Source organism: Lepisma saccharinum, chromosome 3 (genome assembly GCF_977018435.1).
Source record: "Lepisma saccharinum chromosome 3, izLepSacc3.1, whole genome shotgun sequence".
NCBI lineage: Eukaryota > Metazoa > Arthropoda > Insecta > Zygentoma > Lepismatidae > Lepisma > Lepisma saccharinum.
In genome coordinates, this window is record NC_139231.1 from 36,045,804 (window position 1) to 36,072,125 (window position 26,322).

Sequence of the window (26,322 nt, forward strand, 5' to 3'; positions counted from 1 at the left end):
TGGACTTGGTTTACAACCCTACCCCGTGAGGGCCCCTCACCCCCCCCCCCCCCCCCCGAAGATCAAATCTAGCTAGGGGCCTGCTTATAGACCTACCAAATAGTAGCTCAGTACAACCCCAGCATGAGACACAACATTCTCTAGTGACCTGTCAAAATGTTGAAAAATAACAAAGCTGAAGATTAAAATTGTCTGAAACAAAGAGTTAGCAAATATTAGTCAAATGCAAATAGTTTTGATTTTTCCATTTGTTCATGACATTCAATAGTTACCAATTTTTTGTGTTACAGTATTGTTGAAGCTATTACTGTATGAAAATTGTTGAGTTGAAAGAAATTCTTAACTTTTCATTTTGCCACATGCCCTCTTTAAGTATATTTTGTATGTTTTGTTATAATTACACAATTCAATTTGTTACACCACCTCTGCTTTATTGTAAAAGCTAATAATAATATTTTTTGTTATTTAGCATAACTTTTCTGCCTCTAGTTCCTATCTGTGATGATGAGGATGAGTAATGATATGAAATTGATGAAGGGATACTCACAAAGAACACCCATGCTTGAACTCGGAACCCCTGTCATCATAGCACACTGTGTTATCCACTCCACCACTGAGGTCGACCTACTGAACAATGAAATATTTCTTAATATTAGAATCTTCATATCAGGCTTAGGAGCTGAACCTTGTATTCCCTATGTATACCAAACATTTTCTATATTTTTAAAGATAGAGAAAGAAGAAAATGATTTTTCATGCAAGTATGTCATTGCACTACAGGAAATTAGATGGCAGGGGCAAGGAAGAATTGATAAGCCAGGGTACACATTATTTTATAGTGGACCAGAGAGGAGGACCGGACAATTCGGTGTAGGCTTTATAATAACCAAAAAGATGAGAAAAAGTCTTATGGAATTTGAAGCAATTAATGAAAGGATGTGTAGAATACGGTTGAGAGGAAGATTTAGAAACATAACAATTATAAATGCACATGCGCCTACAGAAGAGAAAGACGAGAACGAGAAAGAAGAGTTCTATGACAATCTGGAACAAGCATGTGGAAAGATCCAAAAGTATGACATGGTAACCGTATTGGGCGACTTTAATGCTCAGATAGGAAAGGACAAGAATCAACAAGGGGTTTCAGGGCGGCATACTCTACATGCAGAAAACAAGTTTGCTGTCAGGAACAACATGATCATAACAAGTACCTGTTTCGAACATAAAAGAATTCACTTAGGAACATGGAAGGCACCTAACGGAACAATAAGCCAGATTGATCATATACTGGTTAATGCACGTCATGCCTCTTCAGTTATTGACGTGAGAAGCTGCAGAGGGCCCAATTGTGATAGCGACCACTACCTGGTAAAATTAGTAATGAGGGAAAAATTGATAGCGGTGCAAAGAAACGAGATGGCCAAGAGAAAGAAGTGGAATATGAAAAAAATGAAAGACGAAGAAGTTATTAGTGAATATGTAACTAAGGCACAGAGTAAACTGAAGGAGAAAGAGAATAACAGACTTCGAGTGGTTGAGGAAGAATGGGAAATAATAGAAGGAGTGATAAAGGAGGCAGCACAAGAAACTTTTGGAGAAGAGAAAACTAAAAGGAATGAGTGGTTTGATGAAGAGTGCATGAAGGTTATAGATGAGAAGAATAAAGCTAGAGAGAGAATGCTACAGAGGGAAACTCGAAGTAATACTGAGAGGTATAAAGAACTAAGAAGGAAAGCACATAGGGTATGCAAGGAAAAGAAGAAAATGATGTATAAAAAGAAGATGCAAGAAATAGAAGAACTAAATCAGCAAAGTGAAATAAGAAAATTCTATAGAGCTATAAATAGAATGAGAATAGGATTTGAGCCAAGAATACAAGTATGTAAGGATAAGAATGGGAAAGTAATTGTAGAAGAGAATCAGATACTCAATAGATGGGCAGAGCACTTTAAGGAGATTTTGAGTAAAGTGGAAGACCAAGAAGAAGAAGAGCAGTATAATAGGAATATACAAGATAGGGATGGTCATGAGGTACAAGTACCTAGTATTGAAGAAGTTGAATTTGTAATGAAGAAAATGAGTAATAATAGAGTTCCAGGCGAGAATGAGGTGATAATTGAACTTATAAAACTTGGTGGTAACGCATTGTTGGCAGCAATACATAGATTGATTGTAATGATATGGGAAAATGAAACAATGCCACATAAATGGAAATCTGGAATAATATGCCCAATTTATAAGAAAGGTGATAAATTGATATGTGGAAATTACAGAGGCATCACACTTATTAGTGTGGTCTATAAGATCTTGTCAGGATTGATCAGTGAGAGAATAAAATGTTACACAGAAGATATACTGGGAGAGTACCAATGTGGATTTCGCCCTGGCAGAAGCACTACTGATCAGATTTTTATTATTAGACAGATGATGGAGAAGTTTTATGAACATGATGTGGATTTGCATTTTTTATTTGTTGACTTCAGACAGGCTTTTGACAGTGTTAATCGAAATCGTACAAAGACCCGATCGTTTATATTAAGGGATCGTAGATAGGCTATGTGAAGCCTGATATTCGAAGTTATTTGGCTGTGAGAGGTGTATCGTAAGAGGGGGTATAGCTCTGAAGAGCTACGTCTACACTTAACCAAGCAAGGGGGCTAGCCCCGTGAAATAAGAACTACACTCACGATTAACTTTAAACACTACAATTGACTGGTCTGGCAAGGGTGTGAGAGAATGAAAGACAAGGATAGAGGAACGTTCGTTACCTGTAGATCTCGAAGTGACGATCGACTCGCTGGTTCGTTGATGAAACTCTCCTGAAATAAAACTCCTTTCCGATAGCGTACTACTCCTCGCTGTAACTCCTTTTGTAACGTTCGGTAATCGGAGGTAACAACTATTCACGCCATAACTTTCTTAGTTCAACAACTTGTATAATTCCGAGGCACTAACTGTGCACGCGATAGATTTCAGATACCGACTGGGGGTGAGAAATATTCTCCCGAGCTATTTAAACGAAATTCGAACTTCGGCCGTTGAGAGAACGCGTCTCTCAATAACGGTGCTTTCAGCGTAAAGCTGTGTTTGCAGTTTCTTCCCTGCGATTCCGGAAGAATTCGTATCAGCGGATTTTTACATCCGCTGAAGATCGCAGGTGGCATTTGCTTGAAAGAAGCTCTTTCCAGCTTCTTTCATACTCGGGCCCTTTTTATGAAATGATTAGACTATCGGACTATGGCGCCCGGGGTCCCGGATTCGAGTCATGCCTTGGGCATGATACGAAATGAACTGTTTAAGGTACTTGAAGAGTATAATATTCCCCTCAAAATAATAAGACTAATAAGAATGACTATGAGTGGTACTAAGGCACGAGTGAAAGTTTGTAGTAAACTGAGTGAAGAGTTTAAATTCAATACAGGAGTGAAACAAGGCAGTATTATGTAATCTAGCATTGCACAAAGTAATGAATGTAGTTGATCAAAAGAGAACCATATTTGGAAAATCCAGTCAAATATGTGCATATGCAGATGATGTTACAATAATTTCTAGAACAATAAGCAAATCTATGAGCAAATGGAAAGAGAAGCAATAAAAATAGGGCTCAATGTAAATGAAAAAAAGACAAAGTATATGAGAATGTCTAACTCTGAGATCAGAAGAGCACCTCAAGATCTGACAATTGGAGATAATAAGTTTGAGGGAGTTCCTTGTTTTAAATATCTGGGGACAATGGTATATAGTGATAATGATATGAGTAAAGTAATAAAGGAAAGAATACAGGAAGGCAATCGTGCATATTTTGCAAATATGCAGTTGTTTAGAAATAGACTGATCGCAAGAAATACAAAGCTTAAAATTTATAAGACACTGGTACGACCAGTTGTCACTTATGGATCAGATAATTGGACTTTGAAACTGTCAGATGAAAATGCCCTCAGAATATTTGAGAGAAGAAGGAAGATGACGACTGGAGAATAAGATATAATGCAGAGCTAGATGATTTAATAAAAGGCCAAGATATGGTGAGATTTGTCAAAGCCCAGAGAATAAAGTGGTTGGGGCATGTGGAGAGAATGATGGAAGACCGGATGCCAAGAAGAATGTTGAAAGGAAAGCTTCACCATGCAAGAAGAAAGGGCAGGCCCCGACTTTGATGGATAGATGACGTCGCTGCAAACTTGCGGACAATGAAAATTAAAGGATGGAGGAGAAGAATTGATGATAGATTTGAATGGAGGCTTATTGTGGAGGAGGCCAAGGCCCACCAAGGGCTGTAGAGCCAGAAAGAGAGAGAGAGATGTCATTGCAAAAGGAACCAACACGATCGGAACTTTTTTTTGATAGTTCTGGAAAATAAATCCAGAAATTTGAAAGGAACTTTATAATCTGGAATTTATATTAATAAGTTTTGTATTATAAACAATCTCTAATATCAATAAAAAGATTTAAAATATTGTTATATTTCTAGCAGTGGCGTGCATACAAGGTAAGCTACCGAAGCACTGCTTCAGCATGCAATTCGAATTTTGCATAATTCCCAGGATACTTATACTCCCCGAAAGTGTGGAGAGGCATTTTTGCAGAGTCCGTGAAAGACTAAAATGCCGCAAAGCAGTGGCGTACAGTGTTTTTATAAAGGCAAGGCTGCCCCTTGATGTACTATTGTTTATTTAAAAATTATATATTCAGTGCTTCGGCTGTCTAAATGGTCACCGCACGCTACTGACTTCTAGCAAGCCATGAATATATTTAATTTTCAATTAGGTTTATTTATTTTAATAATATACAGTCAATTTCATTGAACCTTCAGGCAAGTACACAGACTTGTAATATTCAACTTCTCACAGCACACTATGACACCAGGGTTCTCAGGTTTGAGGCATGGGTGTTCTTAGTGAGTGTCCCTTCATCAATTTCATCATATCATCACTAGTCCTCATTGTCACAATTAGCTAAAAGTCATTACGTAACATCTTTTATCTGGTAGTGGTGGATGGGTAAAATATAATTTTTCTTCTTTTGAGTTCTTATGGTTGCGGTACTTTTTTTTTATTATTATTATGTGAAAGCTTACCAACTTTTTTCTCCAGAGAGAAAACAGGGAATTATTTTCATGTATTTTATGGAAGGAAAGATAACGTATAAATTGTTTGAAATCTTCTAAAGATGTATAAAAGGGAAGCTTATAAGCACAAATATACTAGTACACTAGAAATGTCACTGATCCACTTTACATAGGAACCATACAAGAATGTAGAAAGTGGTTGTCTTAGGGAAGACAATGTTTTAGACATTTCAACATGGAAGAGGCAAATAAGGTTTCCTGTTTCCTATTTTAAAGAGAGAGTGATAAACTATCGATTGAACATTAGCACAAGAAAATAGGTGTGCAATCTTGTTAATGGCCTTATGCAAGCATCCGAAAAGTTCTGGATACAGGTTACGCAAATGAACTTTCTAAATTATTTGTAACAACCATCTTCCTATACAAAAAAAAAAAGAAGTGCTACTAATGCTAATATGTCACAAATGCAAATGCTGCAAATTGGATAATACAGTAGTGCAGGTTAAAATATGGAGCATACAGGTACCAAATTTTTATTTTGGATGTTGAATCCTGTTGAGCTTTCACTTTGCCAAATGATTAGTGCTTTTGTGTTTGGCATGTATGGTCCCAGGTTCAATCCCTGGTGGGAGTATGTACTTAAAACAACTACATACCAGGCTTCAGTCTAGAAAGCCAGATAACAGAGATTGTGTCATGAAGTAACTTCAAACTTATATTCTGATATGCAGTTACAATATTAATACGGTATAATATAAAATATACAATTTTGCTGAAGAATACTACTGTTGATCAAATAATTGATATACACATTATGTAAATAATATCATAAAAATGGTAAAAAAAAGTGGGAGAAAAGTTAAGTAAAATAAACCAAGTCTGGAGATAAAGACAAATACATATAAATAAAAAGGAAGATAGAAATAAAACCCCATAAAATTAGCATACAATAATTCTTGAAGCTTTCCTGGCGGAGAATGATGATGAGGTTTTCTCAGGATATCAACCAGGTGATTTCCTGATTGGCTTCCGAACTTTCAAGAGCTACCTCGAAAGCTCAGAAGCCTATCCTGAAATCATCTGGTTGATATTCCGAGAGAACCTCTTCATTAATATACATGTCACATCATAAATAGGACTCGGACGTTATGCATTGCCATAAGGGGGGGGGGGTTGAGGGGGTCTGCTCCCCTGACCTGCACACGACCCCCTCCCCCCAAGGGTGTAGGTTCGGACCCCTCACTTTTGTATTCAAGGTGGGGGGTCTGAGCAATGGTTACGAGTCAAATTCGTTGCTTTTTCGAAAGACTAATACAAGGAATCAGAAAACTTCTTACTTTAATCTTTCTATGTGAAGCGTACATGTTTCGCCTCGAAGTTATTATCCGTTGCAAGGCCAAGTACATTCAATCCCATTAGGCCAAGACTTAGACAACGCATCACATGTCATCTGTCATTATTCAGGAACAGACCAGTTCCCAATTTTTTTCATCTTTTTGTGTAGTAATGTCTCTTAAGGGACCCTCGCACACAAAAGTACTGGCCATGCAAAACGTTGCACGTTGGTCCAAGTTGTTGGAATTTCAAGTGCCTCAGCTAATCTCCACTTCCCTTTGCAAAATTAAGACTTTGTGAGGGGACGCAATCATTGTTCAGACTCCAGAGTAAATCAGCCTGCATTGGAGTGGCTGTGTTTCAGCTGCAGGGAACGTGAGGTAATGTTTGCATTCACTGTCAATAGTAAACCTTTACCGAAGGTATCATATATATCGAAAGCGAAGTCACTCTGGAGGATCACTTTACTGAAGTCTGTCACCCTGATTAAGAATCAATTCACTGGTAAGTTTTACTTATCTCCTTTATATTTACGATTTCATCTGTGTTAAATGGACATATTGGTGTCTTGAGGCAGAGTAACCAATTATCTCAAGGGTAGAGAGAGTGGTTTACCGTCTCTTTGGTTCCTTGATTTTTATCTTAGACGTCAGAGGGAGATGTCGGCATTTATTCTTATGTTCATGGATATTTTTGTTAGTTGGGTAAGGATGATCGATTGATAGTTGAAAGGTGTGTCAAGTTGCGAGGGGTGAAGAATACAATCGTACAACTTCTGATGCAACATATTTTTTTGATCAAACGTTGTGTTTCAGTTTCATAATCGAAAATATCATTAATTTTGCATGGGTAAAAATTGAAAAAATTGTGTAAATACGTGCTCTATAACAAGGAGAGAGAAATGTGTTTGACAATGACACATAAGTGTAGCAAGTGTCTACCAGACAGAAGAAGCAACCACATTCGCATTCCATAGCCAGCCTACGTGACAGAGTGGTTAGGATAGCACTCTATGATGCCAGGGGCCCCAGGTTAGAATTCCAGCCTGGGAATGGGTATTCTTTGTAAGTGTCCCTTCATCAGTTTCATCATATCATCACTCATCCTCATCGTCACATTGATTAGTGAAAAGTGGAAGAAAAGCAATGTAAAATAACCTAATTCAATTAATCAGTCAATCAACATTCACATTTGCATTATAAGTTACATCTTTTACAGGTTTCTATGCTGTAGATCAAGTTTCGTTAAGTCCCTGTGTTTGAAGATGTCTTGAAAACAGATTTTTGTAATTTTATTTTTTCTTGCTCTAAAGACAGACTTAGTATCATGTAGCTAACAGTACCATTCGATTATGTGCACATATAATTTCGTTATCTCATAAGGGAAAAGCCACATGTGCTTCACAATAAATTTTGTGGGACCCAGAATTCCCTAGAGCCTCGCGTCCATTCAGTACCTGAAATATAAATCTCTCCACAGCATCAAGTGTATTTTCCAAAGTCTTGTTTCAGCAGGTTATAATATTAAACAGTGTATCTACCAGTCAAGAAAGTCATGAATGTGAAGAAAAAGTAATCAACAAGTAGGCCAAGAAGTCAATAAAAAGTCAAGAAAGTATACTTGTGGTTAAGAATTTCTGCTATCACAATGACTGATTGATTGATTTCGTTTATTTAGCTTCAATTTCCTGCCCCTTTGGTTAATCACGAAAATAAGGATAAGACAAGATGGATGAAGGGACAGTCACAAATTTGTAGGAACAACAACATGAGCCCCACATAAGATTATATTGGCACCATACTTTCTGCGGAATAGAAATGTTTTTATTCTCTTCATCATTGAAAAGCACCTTTCTGCTACTGACGATGACATTGGCATTGTTATTAGCAATTTGAGCACTTTAGTGGTTTCTTGAAATGTATCACATAATTCTTCGTTCATAATGAGAGAAAGGAATGGAACAGCGCCAGACACTGCTCTCAATTCTGGTCGGGAGTAGCATACTTGGAGTTCACTTTTTAGTATTTTGTCTTCTAAGAATGGGTAAGCTTTTGTCAATTCTTTTAGGTGCTCATCGTGGAAATGTTTTGAATTATGTTCAAATTCCTTCACATCGAACAGATTTGCCACCGTAAGGTGTGCCATGAACTGAAATCTTGTTTTCATTTCGAACAAAATGGTATCACATACTTCCAGTGCTTCTCTTCTTTTGTTATCAGAATGTACTGTCCTCTGTCTTTTGGGTGCACTTTCTTTACCGCCAATTTCCAGTCCAACAAAATCAATTACATTATCAACCTACTTCTGCACTGCCTGTATGCATGTTTTGAAGTTTTGTAAACACTGACGAGCTTTTAAGGAATCAGCGTTTGTGAGTGTCCATTCATCAATTTCATTATATCATCACTCCTCCCCATATTTGCAAATTGGCCAAAAGTGTCACAAAAAGCAAAGTAAAATAAAGGAAATAATTCAATCATGTCATTGGTAAGGTTTGGTTACAGTTTACATAACACCAGAGCCTCCCCAGTGGCGTAGTGGTAGCGTTGTCACCTTGTAATCAAAGGGTCCCAGTTTCGATACCCAGTGGAGGCACATAGTAGTTCGGATTCCACTGTAAACTGTAGGTCCAGTCCCAATTAGCCTTACTGTGCATAAAGTGGACTCAAAACACCAATTCAAAACATAACCAAGGTGCAATGGCAACACATATTTCACAAGGAATGAGAAATTAAATCTAGAATGTAATGCAATGGTAAATAACATTCTGATCCTAGCTGTAATTGGACAGTATCCATTATCTAGTGCTTTAACTATACTTATTCTAACACTAGGTTTCAAGAGAGCTCCTCTTCTCTCATCTTAAGGTGAACAATTTATTTTTGTGAGTGGTGTTGCATGTAGTTGGTTAGCACACTGGATTTGTAACAAAATCACAGATCTGTTGTAAATTCAATCAGCATCACTGGAGCTGGCCTCCGTGGCAGAGTGGTTAGCACAGCATGCTACGACATCAGGGGTGCAAGGTTTGATTCCTGGCCTGGGCATTCTTTGTGAGTGTCCCTTCATCCATTTCATCATATCATCCCTCATCCTCATCTTTGTGATAAGCCAAGAGTGGCAGAAATACGGAGTAAAATAAACCAAATTAATCAACCCATGGCTGGAAAAAATTAAATTTGTTCACCTGACGACAAGAGGATAGACAATGGATAATGTCCAATTAATGTACTAATGTAGAATCATGGTCCCTAACATTCAGAGAATTATTAAACTTATCCTACTGAAAGAAAATAAAAAATGATGGTTTAATACTACATGCTTCCTCATTGAAGTCTGTGATGGTACTTATTCTAGCATTCCAACTTTTGCAGCTAAAAGATACCAGGTGAATGATATAGTATGGGCAAAGTACGAGGGAATTCATTGGCCTGCCGTTATAACCAGAGTTGATGCAAAATCCAAAAAAACTTATGTGAAATTTGTGAACAGTCCTAGAAGGGAGAAAGGCATCCGCAAGTGCCCACAGAGTCTGTGTCCATTTACCAATTTGGATAGAAATATGGAATTACTGGTAAGTTTATAACCATGGTTTGAAACATTAAAAAAAATGAGGTTTCACAATACATGAGCATTGGAATAATCCAGAAAAGTTTGTGTATGATATGCCACCCTTTAAATAATTCAAAGCTAGTGACAAATACAATTTTATGTTCCTATATGACAAGTTTTCCCACTTTATTCATTTTTAGCTAGAGTTCCAATGAAGCAAACATTATAAAATTTTCCCACATTATAAGTTCTTTAGTGTCATTTCTCTGAAAAACATGTAATTGATGTACTGCCATATGCTGTTTACCAGATTCACAGAAGTAGTTTACAAATATGTACTTAACATTTATGTTTTTGGTAGGAAATAAATAGATAAAATTTCACTAAAGATAAGTGTATAAATTTGTTCAAGGAAATACAAAAAGAAATCCTTAACAGTGTAAGTTAATAAGTATACTTAAAATAAAATGAAACAAAAATCACATACAGTAAAACAGTATTGCACAGGATGAAATACAATCAATATTATTTGTTTGTGTGAAAGTCATGTTTTCTATTTATTTCCATCTGCCATCTTTTCATTTTTCATTGTAAAGTTGGAATCCTGCAACTTTAAAATCATGAAATGGCTTCTTCAGTAGATTAATGATTAACATTTTCATGATGTTACAAGGAGTTCTAAGTTCAAATTCATAGTAGAACGTTTGAGGAGTTGCTATCCTACTTCAAACCATAGACCCAGTCCCAATTGGCCTCTCTGTATGATCCAATGGCAGCTTGTGTAAGCAAATTAATATAGATCAAAATTATACACCACAAACATTCTGGCATTTTTCTAGTCTATTCTTTTCATCTTAAAATATTGATCTAAGTCCAAGATGCTTGCCATGTTGTGATTAGGCCTTCCTCTCCATTAATATCACAAGCTCTTCATATTTCAGATTACCATCTTTGCATATATCTGATCTGATCTATGAAACCAAATAATGCTGATCATGTGTCACTCTGTGAATTACCTCAGTAAAACTTGTTTTGTAAAGTTCTGTACACCATGGAGTGCAGTTTGATTTGAATGTGCATAATTATACAAAAGCTGATGTATTGGTTAATAGTTACGAGGGTGAATCAAATATGAACGAGCCTTGATTGGCTAAGCATCGGAATGGGTAGCAGGGTGTGATTGGGCATGTGCGGCCGGTAGGTGGGGCTGTCGTGAATCAGGAACCAGAACAGCTGGCGTGTCACATGCTTCGTTTAGTAGCTCTCACGATGAGTGAGCAGTGTGTGCCAGTATCTGTTGCGCAAGGCATAATCATCAAGTTCCTCACCCAGGAAAACGTCAAACCAGCTGAAATTTACCGGAGACTGCAGGCCCAGTTTGGGAATGGTACCCTCTCGTGGGCAAGAGTGAAGATGTGGTGTAAGGAATTCCATCAAGGCTGTGAATGTGTTGCAAATTAAGTGCACCCCCGTTGTCCTCACACCAGTGTGACAAATGACAACATGGCTCGTGTTCGTGAGCTTGTCGAACAGGATCGCCGAGTCACTGTGAAGCAATCAATCATCACAAAGCACTTGGGCACTTCCGCAAAATCACATATCGGTGGGTTCCCAAGCTGCTGAATGTTGCTCAAAAAGATGACCGAGTTCGCATTGCTCGCCAGCTTCACGCTCGTTTTGACGTGGAAGGGAAAGCGTTTTTGCATCGCATCGTTACCTGTGATGAGACATGGGTGCATCATTACACCCCAGCATCCAAGCATGCCAGCATGGAGTGGAGGAGGAAAGGCGAAGGAAACCCTGTGAAGGCCAAAGTTCGGTTGTCTGCAAGGAAGGTGTTGGCCATGGTGTTTTGGAACTGGAGGGGTATCCTACTGGTGGATTTCTTACACGAACGTCGGACCATCAACACACCCTACTACTGCGGCCTCCTGGATCAAGTTAAGGTGCAGTATCGACGCAAACGGCGAGGCTGTCCCATCCGTCAGGTCTTGTTCCTCCATGACAATGCCAGACCCCATACAGCAGGTGTTATGCACCAGAAACTGGTGGAAATGCACTGGGAACTGCTTCCGCATCCACCGTACAGAAGACCTTTCACCATGTGATTTTCACCAGTTTGGACCCCTCAAAGAAGCACTTGGGGGCAAGCGATTTGCGACCAACGATCAGGTGGAAACCTTTGTGCGCCAACTGGTTGGCTACCCACCCAGCTTCATTCTACGAGAACGGTATCAAGAACCTACCGCAACATTGGGAAAAATGTATCAATAAGGGCGGAGACTGTAGAAAAATAGGATGTCTGGATCAAGTTAAGGTGCAGTATCGACGCAAACGACGAGGCTGTCCCATCCGCCAGATCTTGTTCCTCCACGACAACGCCAGACCCCATACAGCAGGTGTTACGTGCCAGAAACTGGTGGAAATGCACTGGGAACCGCTTCCGCATCCACCGTACAGAAGACCTTTCACCATGTGATTTTCACCTGTTCGGACCCCTCAAAGAAGCACTTGGGGCGAGCGATTTGCGACCAACGATCAGTTGGAAACCTTTGTGCGCCAACTGGTTGGCTACCCGCCCAGCTTCATTCTACGAGAACGGTATCAAGAACCTTCCACAACATTGGGAAAAATGTATCAATAAGGGCGGAGACTGTAGAAAAATAGGATGTGGCAATGTCTCTGTTTTCTTCAATAAATGTTGTTTTTCCGCACAAGGCTCGTTCATATTTGATTCACCCTCATATATCATTATTGGAAAGTATTGGTTGCAATTTAATCACCGATATGACTGATATTGTTCTGGAGTATATTCTAGTTATCCTAGAGATTATGCAAAATGAGAAATTTCAATTTATATTGCACATGTTTATGTGATAATGTGGATCTTGCGGTTAATCCTCTAACATCAGATGTGACATGTATGTCACATTCCTGTGGTCTCCAAGACAGGGATGTGACATACATGTCACATTTAGCATTTTATAATTTTGGAACATACTGTGACTCAGGTAATGTGTGGAGATGCATGTTCTGAGTGCTAGATGAGCCTTGAGGCATCCTATTACTAATTAATAAAATTTAATTTGGTTTTGACTATATTTGGGGCTTACTGGGAGGGGGATAAATTTCCTGCTGAAAACAAGCACAGTTTTTACATTATAATTTTTTTGTTTCTCCGAAAGTCCCAGCAGCAAGTGCGCAATTGCTACCGTGAGAATGGAACACCTACCAGGCAATATGCAGGTACAATTTTGAACCCTCACATCGTGGCATTGCATGGGGGAGGGGCAACAGAGTTCAAATTACCTGCATTTTTTTCTTTTATTTTCCTCTTCTTCTTCTTCATCTTGACAATTTTTTTTTCAACCATAACCTTATAGCCTAATTTGTACTGAACAAAATGAGCTAAAATTTGTAACTGTAGCATTTATAGTTACTGAGACATAATTCTTATGAAAACCTTGTTGAATTTTTTTTCCTAGCAAAAGCTAGCCTTTTTTTATGTTAGAAAATATTTTCTTCTCTGAAAGTATCAGCAGAATGTGCGTAATTCTTGCCTTGAAAATAGAACACATACCAGGCAATCTTAGGTACTGTTTTGAACCCTCATGTCACATCGTTGCCTATGTGGAGACCTGATGAAGTTCAAAGTTCATTTAAAAAATGAGAATTTTTGTTTCTTCTTCTTCTTATACTTGATAATATGAAAATTGTTTTTTCGACCATAGGCTTACAGCCTAATCTGTACTGAAAAAACGGAGCTATAATTTTTAACTCTAGCGTTCATAGTTACTGAGATATGTATTTATTTTTTTTATTTAAGACCTTGCATAATTTTGAACTTCCCACTGAAAAAATTCTAGGCATTGGGCCTACACACAGGAAATGAGCCTTGGTGTTTAAGGGCTAAATGACAGCTATTTTAATATTCCAGTGTAATTTTTTGAATGTTTTCAAGCAAAACTGTAGTAAATAATTGAGGTGGTATAATTGCAGAACATTTTTATTGACAACATAGCTTTGTCAGTCATTGTGACTCTCTTGCTGAGAAACTTGATAAGACCTTATGGCAGTTCCAAAGCAAAATTTACTTAGGTTTTTTTTCTTTACATTTTTATTTTCTTTAATTTTTTATAGGAAAGAGGCAAGAAGTTGAAAGGGGGCGAAGCAATACAAAGAGCATACGATAAGGTCTTAGCTTTTTACACAATAAGTTGTAGTCAAGACATCTCTGCTACAAGATTTCTTACTCGGGACCCAGATGGTAAGTTTAGAGGCAACCTTCCCTTAAGTCAAAGTTAATTTTTAGAACTCCCTCCTAGCTGAACAGCAGATAATTATAGTCAGTGTCAATAATTCTTCTACTTTTTAAAAATGTCAGTGTAATACTATATTTCTTATATTACTTGGAAGTTCACGATAGTTTGTTCCTTTTTTGTATAACAAGGTATTGTGGGTGAGGTGTCACAAGATTGCACTTTTTCCTCAAATAATGGTTGTAAGTATCTTTGTGTGTATTTACATAGTAAAAAAGTTTTAATATATACCACTAAGTAGTAGAATACCCAGATTCCTTGAAAAACTTTCCACATGAGTCTTTCCCAATGGGTCCTACCATAATTCTGATAATTTCCTTTTTCAGGATAAATATTTTATTAGTACTAGGCTAGTCAGCCCAATGGTATTATACCATACCTTAATAAATTTAGTGGTCAGAATGTAACATAGTTCATAATTTAGAATTACTGTTGCAAGAAATAGTGTACAAAAATAAGGGGACAGAATTACTTACAGCATAAAATTTCATAAATTTATCCTGGGAAGTCTGGTATTATAATTGAATTGATAATGTCACTAGAGTAAATACGTGTATGTTGTTAAGTCTATACACATTTTTATTTTCTATCAAATTGAAATATTCCAGTCTGTTGAAGGACATTTTTGTAAATTATTTTAGATCTTCTCTATGGATTCGGTATTGGTGAAAAGTGTAAGGGAGATGACGATGCCAACAGTACAAGTTGTTCAAGTTCTCCTTGTCAGATGGTTTCTGAAGATCACAAGACAGAGTCAGATAGTGACGGACAGGAAAAAGTGGAAGAAAATTGTGTAGTAAGTATTGCCTACTGTGAAGTATGTATGGGATAGATCAGTATCAGCAATATATCGATTTATCAGTAAAATTGCTGATAATTTTATTGTTGTGATATTTCTCTATGCATAGTTCTGCCATTTTATTATTTTTATGTGTGTGATTCATGTGTCATAATTTTGTAAAACAAATATCCAAATATGCACTTCTTTTTTTAGAGGCAGAAGCCAATGGAATCACCAGGTTATATGCATTAATTAAGGAGATTAACGATTCATTTGTGGTCTTCAAGAAACAGTTGCAATTTTATATCGGATCAGCAGAATATCATTTATCAATATGAATAAATTTTATATTGGTAATTTATTGATATGTTTACTGCATCTTGCATTCCCTGAAGCATAAAATTGTTAATTACAGGAAGAGATCAAGGCACCAGAGAAAGATGAAGTTGTTACAAAACTTGTGAATATTATTAAAAGTGAAGAATGCAAGACATACCTCAGGCATGTGTTTGAAGGGAGCAAGAACTCATCACGACATGCATCTTTCAAGCCAGGCGATAGCACCCAGAAGCAGAAAATGTTGGTCTTATCTGGCTTTGCTCCCATACCATGTGAAGTAGGGGAAAATCAGGTATGCATTAAGAAATTACTACATGATTGATTAATAAGTGATTGTTGTTTGATTTATGAACTAACATAATGAAAATAATTTTATTGGCTAAGTTAATTTTGCCAGATTCATGCAGTTTTTAAGCATTTTGAATGCACTTCATGAAAATTACATTTGTTTTTACAGTATACATTTTTGGTAAAACTAATCTCAATTATTACTTCATTTAACACGTAAACAGTATGAATGAATAAGAGAAAATTTCAAAAATAAATGTTCTAAATATTGAAAAATAATAAAGTAAAAATTCATTACTTCTGGTTGATTTTTAAAGCCATTCATTATTTCTTTATTTGAACAGGCAACAGAAATAACTAGTTTTTTAAGGGACTACCTGAGCGAAATGACTTCAAAACCTGTTGTAGGTCATTTATTTGATTACATCTGCTGCGTATGGATACCTGAGGTAAGAACTAACTGGAGTTGCAATTTTGATAATACAGTGTGTTTCAAAAGTCACATAACCTAAATTTTGAAATTTGATATCATGAAAACCATAAGAGATGTTTACACTTGGTTTTCTGCATTATAAAGCTTCATCCATTGAGATAGTTTTCAATGCTTAATGTTATCAGTTTACTCCATACAGAAAATTATATAAATTATTAACTGGCGGAAGGCAGCATTCATTATTTTTTTCCAGAAAGCCACTTTTTGGTGGGAAAAATATTTAAGATCTCATCGAAGGTCATAATTAGACATCTGATGATTAATACCATGTCAATTGTCATTTGCAATCAATATTGCTCATGTGCAACATTGGATGGATTTACGACTGGCAATTATATGGGTTAAATAAAAAAAAGTGCCATTTTACGGGCATATCACCTTAACTGGCAACACTTGCAGGTCGAGATTTTGTCAGCAGACGCAAGCAACATGTGCCTAAATATTGAACATACATTTACATGAAAAATCATCAATCAAATGCAGTCACTAGGGAGCACATTTATAGTCACTGAAAATTATGTAAATAGGCACTATAGAATATAACAGAGACATCAAAATAGACAGAGATCATAAAACTTGTTGTTGACTTTCTTAGTCAGTTGCACACCCATTGACTTTAGTTTTTGTATTAAGTTGTATTTTTCTTATTTTTGTTCACTTTTCTGTCACTTGTGGCTAATTGTGACAATGATGAATGGTACTTGGATGAAATTGATGAAGGGACCTCACAAAACAAGAAATTTCCTACTCAGTTTACTGTCAAGTGAGTAAAGTAGTAAAACAAAGTAGGAGACATTTTTAGACAAAATTATGCAAAAATCTACACAAAATGTATTTGCATTGTCAGGTTTGGAACAATATGAGACAAACTCTATGTTTTATTACATAGGTATAAAAAGGGCAAATAGCTAAAATCTGCAGCCTGTAGTCTAAGAGATATAACTCAGTTGCCATGATAATGATAATGATAATGACACTATTTACAGTTTAGTATTTTGTATATTATTCTACACAAAATATTTTCCTATTTTTGCGTATGCATTTTGTTTTAAAGCAACAGAAATTTAGTGTGTTTATAGTTTACATGTTACATTTTCCTTTTGTATGAGCTTAACCCCATCAGTACATATATTTTGTTCCCATGCTTTTCCTTTGAAAATTACACGTATCTAAGAGTAATAAACACTGTTCAATAATTACAAAATTATCCAGCTACACCCTGAAGATGCAAGATATCAACCATTAATGTTGGAAAGTCCATGATGCAGAATTTTCCGTGATTATGCAGAAAAATTGTGTGCAGCAAAAGTGATTTTGCATTGTATCTAGAGATAACCATTTAGTGGTTACGTGGGGAGAGACACTTCAGTATAATACACTTACAGTTCATCTTTCCATGCACTGTTTTGATCACGATCAATTTCACCACCAGTCTGGTAGCAACATTCCTGACGAGGCTACCAGACAGGTGGCGAAGTCGATCGTGATAATAAACTGCAAGGAAGAATGAACTGTAAGTGAATTAGAAGTGATTTTGCAATTAAATTAATATCATACTTGTTGTATATATTAGAGACAGATATAGAAATTTTGTTCATATCGTTGAAGTACCGATACAAAATTTACCAATACTGATAACAAACATTCCCACCAATCTGATCTAATTTACAAATGTTCCATGAAGATCCTGAAGGTTTCATTCACCTCCTGTTACCAGGTGACTACACGGTCTCCGTATCGTAAAGCCACTGTACAGTAAAATAGAACACCACATATCATGTTGCAGCCTCAACTTTGTATTCAGAATCTTGTAAGTTGGACTCATTAGCATGTGGATCTGTTGAGATAAATGCCTTACAGAATTGCTTGGACCCTGAAGCAACCTGTCCTTAAATTCAAGAACTGTTTCATCAGAAATTATAGATGGTGCTGTGTATGATCCATGTTTCATCGGAAATTATAGATGGTGCTGTGTATGATCCATGTAGATGCAAAGTTATCAAAATATAATTTAAATTAGTAGTTATCAAAATATATCTTGAAAATGATGCAATTTTCCGGCACTAAAACTTCAAGATATAGACAAGTTATACTACAGAAGGAACATTGTTTTTACATACAGATCAGATTCGCCAAATAAATTAGAAGATATATATTAATATGAAATATTTTAGAAACAACTTAGACAAATTACAACATGTACCTTGGGGCCTCCCCGATGGCGCAGTGGTAGCATCGTCGCCTTGTAACCAAGGAGTCCCAGGTTCGATACCCGGTGGAGGCACATAGTGGTTCGGATTCCACTTTAAACTGTAGGTCCAGTCCCATTTAGCCTTACTGTGCACAAAGTGGACTTAAAACACCAACTCAAACTAAACCAAAACATGTACCTTGATTTTATTGGAATTCGTAATTTTCAAATAGACCTTGATCCTTCTTCAGGGATGGAAGAATAGAACAAGGCAAGGAAAGGAACTTAAAACATGGGTAAAAATCTCTTAAAAAGCGTCAAAAGTTATATGAACTTTATCCTAAGATCATGTGAGAGTGTCTTTATCTGCAGCAACCATGAATTATCTCTAGACCATGGAGGTTCTCAGTTTTTGTTGATAGTATCCAGAAATTGCATTAGTGAGGAGGAAGTTTTAGCCCAGCATCTCACTGAACTGAAAATATGTACATGTATTACCATAATTTATTAATATAAACAATATCTGTAACAATATCTGTAACTTGGATCTAGTTGAATTCAAATCTCTGGGGTTCCAATTTCCTTATGAATAAAGGAACCAAATTGATTGAGCAACAGTTTCCATCATATACTGTAAACCCGTCAATTTTTATTCGTAAGGAAATTAACACCCACAGGAATTTAATTCCACTGATGTTTCACTTTTGTCCAAATGAGACGTTGAGCTGTTTAGATTCAAGTCACAGGTATTACTTATACTAATAAAGAAAGCTGATACATATTTATGTTCTCAGTTCAGTGACATGCTGGGCTAAAATTTTTTCCCACCCAAGTACGGTTTCTAGATATGCCATAGATTCCTGACCCTTCTCATGTATAAATACAATACAAGAAAGAATGTTCCATAATGATCTGTCATTCCTGTTTGTAATTGTGTATTCTTACAATGAATAAAATACCATAAAATTGACCAAAATTTCTTCCCTTTTAGGCCATGATCTTTGCCCTTCAAAAACTTCACAACACCACAAGGGAGGATGCAGAGAAAGAATACTTAAATTACCAGCGAAAAGAAAACATGGAATTCAGGAAATCCCAAGTAAGAAGGAGGCTGGACTATTCGTAAATACACAAATTATGTTTTGCCAGTTTATGTTGCATTAGTGTAGATTTACTTGTATCCAAGTAGACTTACATTTTTTTTTTTTTGGCCAAAGTGTCAGTTCTGATCAAGTATGTTAATTGTGTTATTTTTATTTTTAGTATTTTCCTTTATTTGTTATTAATAAAAACTGTTCAAGAAAGCAAGTGCTTTAAGAATTTTATGGACCAGCCTTCATATTCTTTATGAAGATGAAAAGAACAATACTATTCATATTTTCAATAAACTTAACATGCTATGTGCCTTTCATCAAGTAATGTAACATATCGAAGTTGCATATCCCAGCCATACCACATTGTGAAAGTGAAAATATTTTGTGGTTCTTATTAAAATGTGTGTAATATAGGCTTGTGTACTGAAACTATAAATTGTACAATTCGTTTTTTGTAATGATACTTTAAGATACATTTTCACTGACATGAGCAATTAAAAATCTAGTCACATACATTTTTGTGTATTAAATAGTAACACACGTAGCTTTATAAACAAATTTCTGATTGACAGTAAATTGTTGTTATTACAATGAATTAATGTTATTGTAAACATATTAATTAAATGCTGGTATTTGATTACTAACATCATGAATAATAGGATTAAATATTTGTGCACATGATTTTTAGTTTAGAATTTGCTCGGCATGAAATCGTTAGTGATGTTTAATGGTTAATCATGTTACACTTATTTCATAATTTTTATGAGTTATAATTGAGAAATAATTAAAATTATCATGTAATAGTAAAATAAGCAAGAGAAAGAGTAATTTTTAATACTTTATAGATTATTGTTAAATATTTGTATTTTTATGATTTTTTTCAGTAAAAAATGTAGCCATAATTGCATTTATGATCTTTTGAAAATCTAGTAAGCAATATTACTAACGTTGTCATCTCCTGTCCGTCATTTCTTTTTCTCTTCAGTAAATGCTTGAGTTGTGTTTTGCTTTATTTGCTCTTCCGTAAGAAGTATTTTTTTTAGAAGTGAATATACAAGCTGTATCAAAAAGAATAATCTAACTTCTAAAGACTATATTTAGGAAACCAGTGAACTTAGAATCTTGCAGTAAGTTGTAAAATATGTGTTGGAATATAAAGTTTTACTTACACAATTTTTACAAATGCAGATAGTCCACAATTCTTGTAAGGAGGGCACATACACGTAGTGTTTTACAAACGCCCATAAGAAAAAGTCCCAGATAGTGAGATCTGGCGACCTTGGTGGCCAAATCAGTAGGCCCCCTACAGCCAATCCATCTTTCAAATTCAAATTCAAATTCTTTATTTGCATGGGCGAGGTTCAGCCTGAGACTGTTCTGCCACCTAACCTGTGTCATCGATTACATTTAAATTTACATTTCTTATACATATGTTGCCGGCCCCCGTAGCAGAGTGGTTAGCACATCGTGCTACGATGCTAGGGGTCCCGGGTTTGAATCCCGGCCTGGGCATGGGTGTTTGTGAGTGTCCATTCATCAGTTTCATCATGTCATCACTCATCCCCATCTTCGCAAATTAGCCAAAAGTGGCACAAAGAGCGAAGTAAAATAAAACAAATCAATCAATCAATTATACATATGTTATTACAGTATTAATACAGTGTACAATAAACTGTATGATTTAGTTACAAAATCTATTGATAAAGTAATTGTATGAGGCGTATTCGGAAAATAAGTACCGAAAGGGTGTAAAAAATAGTTTCGTACCTTTTATTATTTGCATTGCATTGTACAGACCTTAAACTGCTTTTCTACATAGTTTCCACCATTGTTCAAGCATTTGTCGTAGCGTGGCACAGGTTTTTGTATCCCATCATCCTAGAATGTTCCCGCATGTGATGAAAGCCATCCATGCACTGCTGCTTCGACGTCGTCATCCTCGTCGAAACGCTGACCAGCAAGAAACTTCTTCTTCAGATAAAGAAAGAGATGGTAGTCACTTGGTACCAAGTTAGGGCTGTGGGCAGATGATCAAATTGTTCCCAAATTGTTGACCTGATAAAATCTTGAGTTTGTTGGGCCGTATGCGGACGAGCATTGTCGTGAAGCAACACAATGTCTTCATTAAGCATTCCGCGCCATTTGTTTTTAATTGCACGACCCAGCCAGATTAATGTGTCACAGTAGGCATCTTTGTTGATGGTCTGTCCTCTAGGCAAGAATTCAACCATTCTTGCATTGAGAGAACGAATCACAGACCGGACTTCACAGTCGGCGGGCCGATTGATTTTCATGAACATTTCAAACCTTCAGAAAACTACGAAGAAAAATCATGACCTGCTCCCACGCGTGCCTGTGGCTTACTAACGGATGAAGGACGTCAGCGAGAACTCTCATGGTCGTGACTGCAGTGCTACAGCGGCGATATTTGCAAGCGGTACTTACTTTACAAATACTCCTCGTAATAAATGTATGAATAAAATGATACAAAAATTGTGAAAAGACAACATAAAAATAAAATAAAATGAATAAAAAATAAATTAAAAAAAAAAAAGATGTAGAAACAGAAAGCATTCTTTGAGGAAGCTCATTGTTAAGAAATGAACAAACATCCTATTGCCAGTGCAGTGATGCTCTGTCCTGTTGGAATATGTGAGCATCGGAATCTGCTTGCAATTGCAGGAGAAGCCAGTTCTGCAACACTTTCAGACATGACATTTCTGAAACACTGTTTCTCAAAAAGAAGTATGGATCGTAAACATTTTGTCGGGACACAGTGCAAAAGGCATTCAGTTTTGGGGAGTCTCTCACATGCTCGACTATGCCATGTGGTTGCTGTGATCCCCATATTCTTACATAATGGTGGTTCACCTTTCCACTGAGATAAAACGTGGCCTCATGACTGAACACTAAGCATGTAAGAAAAGTCTCAACCTCCATCTCATTGTACAGAATGAATTGACAAAACTCCACACATCATTGTTTATCCCCTTGGCTAAGGACTTGTACCAATTGAATCCTGTATAGTTTGAATAATAGACGTCACCGCAAAATACGCCAGACAGTCACATGGGGAATGAATAACTCTTGACTGCTACGACGAGTCAACTTTTTTCAGCTACATACAAAACTCTTCTGGATGTGCTCAACATCTTTGTTGGAAACGCTGGGGCCACCAGTGGGGCCCTTTACATAAACAACCAGTCTCTGTAAACTGTTGGTACTAGTGTCGAATACTCTGAATAGTAGGTGGTGCAGAATGCTTTATGTTGCTGGATTGTCATCTTGACGTGGACTAAAAAGGCACATACATGCAAGAGAGTAAAACCTATTGTAAGTAAAACTTTATATTCCAACATGTATTTTACAACTTACTGCAAGGTTCTATGTTCATTGGTTTCCTAAATATAGCATTTTGAAATCAGTGATTCTTTTTCATACACGGTGTACATTCCATGTTCAAGGATGGTAAAAATTAAAGCTTCCATACCTAATGCAATATATCTTTTATATTCAGGTAACTTCCTTATACCACACTCAGCATGAGGTAAACATGATACAACTGGAACAAATGCCATTTCTGTTAGTACGTACAGATCAAAACTTCTCATCATATCATTCCATGGTGTGAACTACATTCATGCTGTGTCAGGGAATGAACATTATATTTGAGCAACCTTCATTATCGTTTATCCATGTTTTCCAATTACACTTTGTTTTATTTTAGTATTTTTCACATTCCTGAATTCCATTTCTGTGTCATGACATACAGTAATGTACTAGCACTGTTCTTAATATGTATCTACTTATCAAAGACATACAATATCCATTATATTAAATTGTATTGTTTATTCATTTTTTCTGATATCAGTGCTATTGTCATGGCTAGAACCTGGTTTATATAATGATGTTTAAGATTGTATTCCTCATCAAATGTTAACTAACATATAAAAGTCTCATTGTTCCAAAATTCCTATTATGAAATGACTTTCCCTTTTTAGTGTGTGTGGGGAGGTGTCCTTTGCTTGCTTTTTTACTATTGTATTCATAAAATATGACTTTTGTACTAACTTTTGATACAATTGCATATAGACCTACTTTCAATTGTAATTTTTGATTATTCAGTTATTCGCCTTACAATGGTATACATCTTGGCTTCCTTAAATCTCATTTAATACTTCCTCTGCTGTAATTGTTACAAATCCTTAGCCCATCAGGGTATTCTTCTCCTCAGATTTAACAGTCCGTTTATTGACTTGAACAAAATTTTGTATCATATTAGTCCATTATTCTCATTGTGATATTTTCTATTGTTGGTTTCTTTCAAATTGAAATTGTCAAGAATTATCACTGTATGTGTGATTGACACTTTTGCAATCATACTCATTACACATTAATTAATATTTCTACATAATTTGGCAAATATCAGGAGGATGTTTACATGAGTCTTCTCGTTAGCTGGGGGATGCTCCTATGGTTTAACCCATTAGACGCCGGCCGTCACACCCAGGTGTAGTCACTAATGCCAGCTGTGAGAAGTGTTGTTTGACTTTGGGAATACCCTACGTATTAGACAATGTTCAGAGATACATGTTTGGAGTGTCATATGAGAGTTGATGTATGGCATTAGCAATTAGTAAATTTTAATTTTATTCTGACATTGATGAAGGGGGCAATTTCCCACTGAAAAAAATTGTGGCCTTTACATTAGAATTTTTTTCCCCCCCGAAAGTATCAGCAGCAAGTGTGCAATTCGCCACGAGAATAGAACACATGTAAGGCAACTTGCTGGTACCATTTTGAACCCACACATCAGGGTGTTGCCTACTTGGGGGCTGCTGAAGTTGATTTTTTTTTAAAAAAAAAAAACATTTTTTTAACTTGCATCGTCTTCTACTACAACTACTACTTAAGAAATGAAAATTGTGTTTTTTGACCACAGGCTTATGGGCTATGTCAGAAAGGTGCAAAGAGCAAGCTTGAAGTATAATCTTGTTGGAAGTGACATCACCTAATAAAGTTTGAAAGTGCCTATTAAATGAGCAATGAGCAATTGAGCCTGCAGGATGCAGTCAGCTTCAATGCACACTTGCTGACTTGTTGTTTTGTTTGAAGTCGTGAAACTTGAAAGTCAGCCACATGTCGGTTATAGTTTCTTCTCTTGTTTGGAGATGTAAATGTAAGAACTTTTAAAAATGCTATGTTGTTTCTATGGTGATATGTATGTATTTATAAAGTGTGAAAACCAACATACTCTTAGTTTTATATACTGATCATATTTGGTGCTGCAGTCAAAGTGCAATTGGAAAGATGTCCGCTTCCAGTCCAAGGCTTCAAGTCTGAACTGCAAGACTATTCTTGAAGAGTGTTTGCTTCAAGTACGGTATTGCACTTTTCTGACACTGTCATAATCTAGTCTGTACTGAGGACTACAAGATATAATTTGTAACTCTTGCAAACATAGTTTCCAAGATATATATATATATATTTTATTTTATACTTTGAGGGAATTTTAAATTTCCTTCTGATATCAAGCACGGATTTTACATTAGATTATTTTTTCTCCGAAAGTACCAGCTGCGAGTGACCAATTCTTGCCATAAAAATGAAACGCATATCAGGCAATATGCAGGTATCATTTTGAACAATCATGTCCCTGTGTTGCCTACATGGGGCTGACGTAGTTCAAATTGCATAAGAAGCATTACATTTTTTTAAAAAAAACGTTCACCTTCTTCTTCTTCTTGATAAATGAGAATAAGATTTCTTCGACCACAGACTTATATCCTAGTTTGTACTGAAGAAAACAAGATATAATTTTTATCTCTAGGATCCAAGTCTCTAAGATATTAAAAGAATTGGAAATTCTGAATTTTCTGCCAAATAGAAAATGGACTGCTCTTACAATAGATTATTTTTTCTCCGAAAGTATCAGCAGGAAGTGTGCAATTCTTGCCACTAGAATGGAACACATATCAGGCAATATATTGGTAATGTTTTGAGTCCTCACGTCCAGGTGTTGCCTATGTGGGGCCCAAACAGACTTCAAATTTCATAAAAAAATAAGGTGTTTTAAAATTTCTTTTCCTATTTGCTAAATGAAAATATGTTTTTTTTTAATAGTCTTGTAGCCTAGACTATCTCTCTCTCTCTATCTCTTTCTGGCTCTACAGCCCTTGTGGGCCTTGGCCTTCTCCACAATCAGCCTCCATTCCAATCTGTCATTAATTCTTCTCCTCCATCCTTTAATTTTCATCTTCATCGTCCACAAGTTTGTAGTGACGTCATCTATCCATCAAAGTTGTGGTCTGCCCTTTCTTCTTGCGTGGTGAAGCTTTTCTTTCAACATTCTTCTTGTCGTCCAGTCTTCCATCATTCTCTCCACATGTCGCAACCACTTTATTCTCTGGGCTTTGACAAATCTCACTATATCTAGCTCTGCATTATATCTTATTCTCCAGTCGCCATCTTCCTTCACAGGTCCATATATCTTTCTTAATATCCTTCTCTCAAAAATCCTGAGGACATTGTCATCTGACAATTTCAAAGTCCAATTCTCTGATCCATAAGTGACAACTGGTAATACCAGTGTCTTATAAATTTTAAGCTTTGTATTTCTTGTGATCAGTCTATTTTTGAACAACTACTTATTTGCAAAATATGCATGATTGCCTTCCTGTATTCTTTCCTTTATTACTTTACTCATATCATTATCACTATATACCATTGTCCCCAGATATTTAAAACAAGGGACTCCCTCAAACTTCTTCTCTCCAATTGTCAGATCTTGAGGGGCTCTTCTGATCTCAGTGTTAGATTTTCTCATGTACTTTGTTTTTTTTCTTTTACAGTAAGCCACATT

The 26,322-nt window shown here is 36.3% G+C and overlaps 1 protein-coding gene across 3 annotated transcripts in view; it reads left to right on the forward strand.

Annotated features, from left to right (window-relative positions):
• The window catches only part of LOC145984977 (uncharacterized), a 106,785-nt gene extending 82,509 nt beyond the window's left edge, over window positions 1-24,276 (forward strand). For all 3 annotated transcript variants that reach the window (XM_083118434.1, XM_083118433.1, XM_083118435.1), the window contains exons 6-12: window positions 9,778-9,977; window positions 14,096-14,222; window positions 14,916-15,070; window positions 15,471-15,686; window positions 16,027-16,131; window positions 19,358-19,465; window positions 22,978-24,276. In XM_083118434.1, the coding sequence (XP_082974560.1) occupies window positions 9,778-9,977; window positions 14,096-14,222; window positions 14,916-15,070; window positions 15,471-15,686; window positions 16,027-16,131; window positions 19,358-19,465; window positions 22,978-23,091 (1,025 nt within the window). In that variant the 3' untranslated portion in view covers window positions 23,092-24,276. The remainder of the gene's footprint in view (window positions 1-9,777; window positions 9,978-14,095; window positions 14,223-14,915; window positions 15,071-15,470; window positions 15,687-16,026; window positions 16,132-19,357; window positions 19,466-22,977) is intronic.
• The last annotated feature ends 2,046 nt before the right edge of the window (window positions 24,277-26,322 follow it).